An 8,852-nucleotide genomic window follows, 5' to 3' on the forward strand; every position below is an offset into this window, starting at 1 on the left:
AAGTGGCTATGATATCCCAGACAGCGGGCGGGATTCAAGCCACATTCAACAGGAAGATGGTGGGTCTCCAGACCCAGTTGTTGATGCTAGTGGTCAAGATGAAGCTGGTAAAGGTGAGTAAAGATATGTTTCATCACGGGCATGTAAGCATATACTGCTACGCCAATTATTGACCCGAATACTGCAGTTCGTAGTGGGAATCAATTTCTCTCGTTTCAAATGAGGTAGTGCCGCAAGACGCAGAGTTGAACCTGGTCTTCGAGACCCATTCTAGTAAAATAAGGATATCTGTATGCCTTTCCAGTGTTGGATACAAAATGGACTGGCAGTATCAGCACTCGTTTTGATGCCTATCCTCTTGTCTACGGGCTCTTACGACCTTTCATGTGTTGCAATGTTTCTCTCTTCACTCATCTCATTCACATACAAATACTGCGTCTACTTTTCACAATTTCACGCCAATGCACTCAGCTCAATCACATCTATGCACTCGGCTATGATCTTGCAATGATGTCTGCAGTCTAATGATTCCATGACAATGAACCGAACAAAATCGACAGCCACACAACTAATTTCACTGATCTCAGCGACGCAGGAACAGATAAAACCAGAATCAATCAATACGGCGTGGTGCGATTTTCGCAAGTGAAGGATGAGCGGTTCCAAAATCTGTCTAATTGAGAGCTAATCACCATGCTGATTAGCCGCTTGACGACGAACAGTTGGGTTCTCAAACGTCGCAGATTCGAGACTCTCCGGATTTTTGTGACACATCTCTGCTGATGATTCCCAATCTAGAAACAAATGCAGAGTACCTCAGTGCTTTTCGATCTAAGTTGGCTATGCTGAGAAGACCAAAACTCCATCAGGAAGTACAAAATTTCTTCACAATATCCAGAATGATGAGAACAAGCTGGATAGTTTTGTGCACATTTTTCCTTCGATTTTCATTAAAACTTGTTATCCACTAAGAAGAAACCTACTTAAACCAAACCAATATGGATTGACACCTTGGCTCGATCCGACTCAACTCAACTTGGTCGAAAAACGTATTCGGAAATAAGTAGACTTCGTTTCTGGAAGGTTGGAAAAAACAGTCGCTTCAGCATTTTTGAATCCACCACCTAAGTACGAAAAATGTATCAGTTGATTTGATTCAACTCTAGGACGAAAAAATGAATGTTTACACTTGAACTAGGATAGGCTGTGTTTGATGGCCAGTGTTTCGTAACGACTATGGTTTTGTTATCTGATCTAAGCAAAGTGAACAAATTGTATACAATAGCTGCAGTATTTTACATGACTGAAACAACAAACGCAGCCATACTAGATCGGATAACTTGTCTGCCCCAAACTAATGGAGGTTAAGCTCTCCTTCGATTCTGAGGGCGGGCGGGACATCTCATTGGTTAGAGCACTAGCACTCCCTTCTTTCAAACTGCAACCCCTAAACCGCCTAAACCAGCTGATCTGCTGTATTGTATGGCGTGAAACTTTACTGAAATCATCTTCTCTCGTCCACACTGAGTTACACAAAATAGGATTACCTAATTTGGTGAAAGAAACCTGATGCCTTACAGTATCACGCACGAGTTTAAATCATGGAGTAAAATCCCACCAACAACTCTGAATGACCTGTTGGGTCATCCGGGTGACATTGCTTTGAAAGTTCGGATTGATCGGGGCTATCTTCACTGAACACTTAGCCAATGTCTTTTCTAATTCAACCTGCAAATGTTTTGCATTTTTATCACAGAACAAGACACGTGATGTGCTAAGTTTGGCATGTGGTATCCTTTCGCGCAGCGAATTGGTTAACTGTGACAATGATAACGCCAAGCGTAATAATCCGTCCTCTTTGTGTTGTATATAATTGCTATCTCCAGCTCCAGAGACTTGGGATCAGAAAAAGACTCACCAACAAGAACACAACGGCTTTATTGCCAATAAGCGAATGCAACCGTTCCAAGGGACCTCGTGCAATTTGGGTGACAATTTCCACCTCTCCGGGCTGTTGTTGAATTGATTGATTGATTGAATGACCAGAATGGGTACTTGCTGGGTTCCCTACTGAGCTTCTGGTAGAGCTTAAGGGTCTCAGTAGGTTTCGGGCGTTCTGACAGCCTGCAACGTTGCCAAAACTACGTTCCATAACTATGCAGATCTGGTAGCTCGACTTACAACTTACTAAGTAGGCACCGGGCTGCACAAAACACCGGGAGACCTAATCGAGGGCCGCTGAATGGAAGTTGTCAATAACCCACAAACATCAGACCTATTCCTGCTTACGCGTGTCATGCAGTAGAATGAGTTTCCTAATATTTGAAAAAATATTGGAGATAGCGATCTTAACAAAAGTTAAACAACAAAAATCAACCAGAGTATGTGGCTCGCAATCAATGCTTCGTGCAGTGAATCGCATGCTAGAGAGATTACGGACTGTATATCACGCTTTCCATGTTTCCCACGCTAGACGCTACCGAAATTTTACACGGTTCGGTTGAGATCAACGAGATACCAACAAGACCACAGCTGGATGAAAATGAAAGCTGCCGTCAGGACGAAGGTCCCATTTTCCATGATCTGAGCTACGGATGTGAGTTGATCAAGTTGTGTTTGGCCACTTTCCTCACTCTCAATAATTCGTAGCGGAACAACACCGTCTGTTTTTTTTCTGTTTTTTCGTCTTTCTCTGGTCTACGAACAGTCATTGTGGTGAAAAACTCACGGATATGATTAGTGAAAAACATTCAAGCACCTTGAGGTGGAAGATTAAAGAACCACGCCCGATCGGAGTCAATTTGAAACTCACGTAACCCATCAGCGCAAGATTTAAGAAAACACGACCAATGAGAACGGTCAATTGAAATTCAACACTGATCTAGTGCGCTTATCTAAAGACGTCTTACTGATTGGTTCATCGTTTGCCTTAAAACCCGGTCAATTTGCTGAACCCTCATTTGGCCTGATGAAGTATTTTTGTGGAAAGCTAAACGTTGCCCAGTTAAAAACTAATGGTTGTTTACCAACCTCCTCTGAAAGCATTGCACATTCTTCAGGTGTAATGGCATGGATAAGTGATGGGTGAAATGTCAGCAGGCAAATTAATGTTTTGTGTGACTCATTTTCAAAAAGCCCGCCAAATTGTCAGTTCAAAAGTCAATAATTTTGGACGCATCATAGTGTATTACCAGTAAGCAAGACACTATACTTCTTAACTGGTTGTTCCTAAGGGCAGAGAAAAAACCAGTCAAGTGAAAACCATGGTCTCCAAACAAAATTCATTCTTCACTAACTCTGTAAACAGCCTATGTACTCTGAATCGATAACTGGAAATAAGCCAAAGGGTATTCAGCTCCGACCACAGACGACGTGAAAATGCTTAATCCGGTAGACTGTTCGTTCAAACTGCCATGCAACACAATGGTCCCATCAGTTTAGCGTTCCAATCCTCGGACTGTATTTCAGTTATCCGTTACTTCTCAATACACAATTGTTCACATTCACATCACTCCCGTCTGAACAGTCGTCCTCCTCTACCGGCGCATTATTCTGGTGAATCCACACCAAGGGGGGGTAGCACTGGACTCGAGTTTCGCTTTTGTTAGAGCGAATCAGCAGTGCATATCCAATGGCCGTGCCAGGGTTTGAACTCCGGGCACCTGACATGCGAGGCGAGCGTGTTACCACTAGTCCACCAGAGCAGATTGCACTCATCGAAATTCTCACATCTGAAAAGGTGAACGTGTTCAAGCTTGAGCGATGTGAATATGAACAATACACATCCCGCAAACCCCACAACATGCATCAATACACAATTGGTTGTACAATTTTGCAGCCAATCAAAAGCTGTGTTAAATTCATGATTTTGAATAATATTTACATACCATACCATCCCACATTATTTGATTTATCGTTCATTGGTTCGCCATCTTGGAGGACATTCGACTCGCTCCTGTAATGGAATGAAAACTTTATCCGAAACTGAACTGGTAGATTAAAAAGATGGAGGGAATTCTGCGCCGAGGATGTTATTCCCCTTTCATTTCCCGAGGGATTTGGGACAAATCGTGTCGAAATTCGTGTTACCAATAGCTAACTAGTTGATGAGCGTCGGTAAACATGATTTGGGCTTTTGAGATTTGTGCACTGGTTTCACCAAACGCACTGCAGGTACAACCAACACATTTACCAAGGTTTTTTCAATTTTCCACAACATTCAGCGCATTCTTCGGAACGCAAGGAGCATTCGCAGAGACAACAGGCATTCGCACTTTGTAGGTATAAGGAGCAAACCAAAAACAGTATGACGGTGGTTAGTTCATTCGACTGTGTCTTTGTTTGGCTTTCGTCTGTAGGTATGAGGACAACGTCGTTTGCATACCAAAGAACGAAAAAGTTCTTATCAGTAACTATTTGAACTTATATCATTTGCCTGAATGACGAAGCTAAAGAAGAATGGAGGATAAGGATGTCGTTACCCAAATGCCTATTTGTAGGGAGGCTTTTGAGAGCTCCGGGCACACCGCGAGCTTAACACCCTTCGAATATAGGGATACGAATAGATTCACACGCCTTCGGGGCATACCCTTTTAAGCACATGTAGTCTGGAGCAATGCACGATCAAAAAACACCATGATTGAGGGTCCTCGGTGCGTGTGGCGTTGTTCCTGCACCAGACAGATTGTGGAAATAAGGTTAGTTCGGCCTCCACAGTTAGTTTCGTTGGATGTACTCTGCCGATGTTACTCTTACGTCCGGATTCACACAAACCTTTTGTAATACCGTTTGAATATCTTGTGACTATGAAGCGATGAATATCGGCACAGCGATCTATTCGTGCACATATTGACCGTCGTTGTGTGTCTTTGTAGACAGCCATTACTGATGCATCTTTCGGCAGTGATGTCTTCCGGTGACAGCCGTACGAGACAAAAAGAAGTGTGTGTAAAGATTTGCAACTCGCAAACTCGCGACCTTTTTGCGCTTCAGGCGATCACACACAGTGTTGTCCTCAATGGATCTATGGAACGTTTCCAGACAACTATGATAGTATAACCGGTCATTAGAAAACGTACTAAGCCATGTGACCTAGGCCTTATACATCATCGAGCGGCAAGTTTCTTTTATGCGTTTTGTTCATCTCCTCGCAAATCAGCGTGATCAAACCCAGCTGGCGACTTGGCCAGACACGAGGCATTTTCTCTTCATCGATCTATATGATCTTTTTCATATTTTCCAATTATATATATATATATATTGCAGTTTCTGGACAAGATACCCAGGAAACCAAGGTCACCGATATGCAATACAAAGTAACATCCAAATCTGAGAAAACAGAACATCCTGATTCCGGCATGCAACACGATGCCGATGAACAAGATGTCGGTGAGTACGACTATTATCCAAGGTCAGATATTTTTTTCAACTGAACAAGTTATCTACTGATAAAATTTTTTATCTTTTGAAAAACTTTACACTTTTTTCCGCACAAACAACGAAGCACCATGATACCCGTAAGAATATCTTTTAATTCGAATTATTTGACTTGTTGGTTGTGCTCACCTCCCAACTTGCGTACATTTTAGTCACCTGCCATCGAAATCTTGCATAACCTAGCAGCTTGAATTTTCGAATATGGGCACAAAGTTCTATTACTTTTATGTATTACTGACTATTGGTGACATCCTCGTACCAAAGTGCTGCATCAAGGATAGGGCAGCCTTTGTGCAGCACATTCAGTTGAAGAATATCATAAGCGCTGGATTCCGTCGAGTCTTTCGTGAAAACCAAATTGATACGCAAACGAGTATATATGTCAAAGGAGGGATCGCTTTACTTGGTCATACGCCACATTGTACGTCACGTCGTATTGATACCTTGCTGCACTTAGCCCCCCCTGATGATTCACCTCTGCAAAGTACATTTGATGATATCACTTCAATCTGACTATGTCTGTTAGGCCATTTCTAGTTGCCTCTTGGAAACGTGTCATGTTTAGGTTGTCTGATTTGGATCAGGTGAGTTTTTATATCCTGAAAATATGAAAGCAAGATGAGATTGGATTAGATTGATCCATCTAACCCTGCCACGAACTTCTTTTGTCAAGCATAATAAAACATGATGTTTGGTCTTTTGCTCGTTCCCTTGTAAGATTATATTGTATCTGATTTTGTATAACACCGGTTCTTATATTACCTGTATTCCAGAATCCGCAAGTCCGGCTAGCCAGCAACCCTTCCTGAGTTTGTTGGTCCTTCCACTGGCCGTGTTGATTATTTGAGCAACAATGCTTTTTACCTTCGCCGAATTGACTTTATTGTGTCAAAAACAAGCAGTCCAAGAACTCTTGTTTAGATCAAACCTGCCAGTTAGATCCAAAGAACTGGCACAGCTGGGCACTATTTTGTAAAAGAGCTTATATTTTACCCCATCACATACTGCGACTGTTCAATAACGATTCCAAGTTCCATACACTGTCAAATACATTACTGTGATGTCCACCTGAGACGTACACACTTTTCACTCGCCTTTCTGGACATTGTCAGTTCGTGAAAAACATTGACCAGTTTGGAATCTGTCAAACGCTGTACTGTAAACATATTGTCACAAGTGTATCCAACCCTCGAAAATCTTTACCAGCCATGTTTTAGAATATCTGAGGTACCGGGTGTAACCTGGTCGTTTCGCAGTTGTCATGTCATTGAACAAGTAAACTACCTAAGAGTAAACAGATGAATGAATTGGCCGGGATGGTAACTCGTTTTGCTCCTGTCTCTTAGAATTATCTGCGGTTGATATGCTTCCAAAATGGGCAAATTATTCCCAGCCGTTCCAGAGCGACAAACAGCTGTAATACTACCTCTGGAAGTCGTTGGATTTCGGAACATGTCCTTTTGTTTGTACGCGTGCGTGTGTACTACATTGAAGTACATCCCTATTAATACTCTTCAAAACGCTCAGCTGCACCGCGAGATAAACAGATGAATTCATGCTGGTTGTTAGAAGCTTAATGCCCAGCCGTTGGTGAGCTGTCCTTTCCAGTTTTCCCAAGGGAGGTGACAGGTAGGGCAGATAAAGAGCTGAGACAACGTAAGATTCCTGGAACCCTTGGATTAGCTTAGTCCTCCTGAAAGGACAGAAACCGCTGCGGACGAATAGAAGTAAAAACCTAAAGAAGTCACATTTTATTAGTGAAATACACGCATTTGCAAAAAATAAGTTTCGCGAGGGACTCACCTGGAACTCGGCTCAGTCTCCCAGGGACTGCGCTTAGATGATGAGCCCCAAGAAGAGCTAAACCGGTTGTGGGCTGGCGAAGAATTTTCAGCAACCTTATGATAGCGTATTATGTGTATACATGTATCACGATATCTTGAATATCGTACAAAGGGAAACATGAGGCAACCTGGTGCAGCACATTCAGTTGGTTAAAAACATCATAAACGAGAGATTCAACTGGGTTTCAGGTGAGTCTTTCTCAAAGCCAAGTTGATTTGCAAATGAGTTTATCGCTCAAAAACAGTCCAGTCTGTGTTCAAGTAGAACATAAGGTTGACGGAAACTCAGGAACTGCGTCTACTTGATGAGCCCAAAGAAAAGTGAAACCGGTCGTGTGCTCTCTTTGAATTTTCAGCAACTTTATGAGTGGTGTGCTAGGTCACTTAGTACTCTAATCCATAAGATAATTACAGACAAATATCCATACTGAGTTTGTGAAAAGCTTTTCTGGACACCATATGTCTGAAAGACATTGTAAAGTAGAAGCACATCCTGTTATATCCTTCCTACAAGCCACTTCTGGATCTGCTAGATACCAACCTACAAGTATAATTCTGAAGAATTCTATGCAGCATTTCTGATTTGTAAACTACCATGTTTTTACTGTTAAATCAACAATGTAATACTTTGCGTAATATTTATAATCCATCGTTTTTATGGCCCTCAGGAATGCTTCCAATAAAAAGATGTCTTCTACACAGTACATTTTCGGTTGGCTTCCTCAGGAGATTTGCCACCAAATTTGAAATCTGTCGCCAAAGAGTTTAAGACACGCCAGATATTCTTTCAATGAATTACATTTATTTGGGGCCAAAAACGACACACTGACAGATTATGCAAGATTTTTCGGAAATGGATTTTACTCAAAGATGTTCACATGAAAAGTTACAAGAATGGAGAGCTCATGAAAATTACATAATTGATTTGATTTAACGAGAGCTTTAGCATATCGCATTTATCAAAAGGACTATTTATCTATCAACAAAGAAAAATCCCACAACTCTATCACAGTTACACCCCAAATCGAATAATCAAGTAGGTAGATTACTACAGATATATTATCCAATTATTGCGAGCATAAGAAGAACATCAATCTTCACCTGTTTGACGCAGTTTGTCTTGAATACCGCTGCAGGCTACGGTTACTATCCGCTTCATACCAAAACACAAGAAAATTATACAACCAGCTTACGTAGAAGGTTGCATAGAATGTAACAGCTCTCATCCCAGCACAGGGTGAAAGGTGAAAAATCTGTGGTAGGCTAATCTCTGATCGCTCAGTGTTGATACTAATTATCATCAACAGAATCAGACATCGTCGGTTTAATTGAGATTGTCACATTTCTATGAGCAACTTTTTTTTAACTTTCTCCACAGATTGGGGATAAAACTGAAGTCAGTATCCGAGCTGGCAGTGACATCTATGGCGGAAGGGAAGGGCGGATCTAAACTCGTTATATTGACAGCTCGTCTGTATTCGGTCGTTTCAAGTAAATACGGAAACCCAGTTTGAGTGTCAAAAAAGACCAATCTCCCTGACGAAAATGTTTGGCGTAACGGAATCCGGTCAG

At 41.8% G+C, this 8,852-nt stretch overlaps 1 protein-coding gene across 1 annotated transcript in view; it reads left to right on the forward strand.

The window, feature by feature from the left end:
• Nucleotides 1-6,740, forward strand: part of T265_09773 (hypothetical protein) — a gene marked incomplete at both ends in the record, with an annotated part of 29,647 nt that extends 22,907 nt beyond the window's left edge. The window contains 3 exons of the mRNA XM_009175947.1: nucleotides 2,474-2,596; nucleotides 5,266-5,388; nucleotides 6,210-6,740. Coding sequence (XP_009174211.1) covers nucleotides 2,474-2,596; nucleotides 5,266-5,388; nucleotides 6,210-6,283 — 320 coding nt within the window. The remainder of the gene's footprint in view (nucleotides 1-2,473; nucleotides 2,597-5,265; nucleotides 5,389-6,209) is intronic.
• Between the last annotated feature and the right edge of the window lie 2,112 nt (nucleotides 6,741-8,852).

Source organism: Opisthorchis viverrini (assembly GCF_000715545.1).
Source record: "Opisthorchis viverrini unplaced genomic scaffold opera_v5_302, whole genome shotgun sequence".
Classification (NCBI taxonomy): domain Eukaryota; kingdom Metazoa; phylum Platyhelminthes; class Trematoda; order Opisthorchiida; family Opisthorchiidae; genus Opisthorchis; species Opisthorchis viverrini.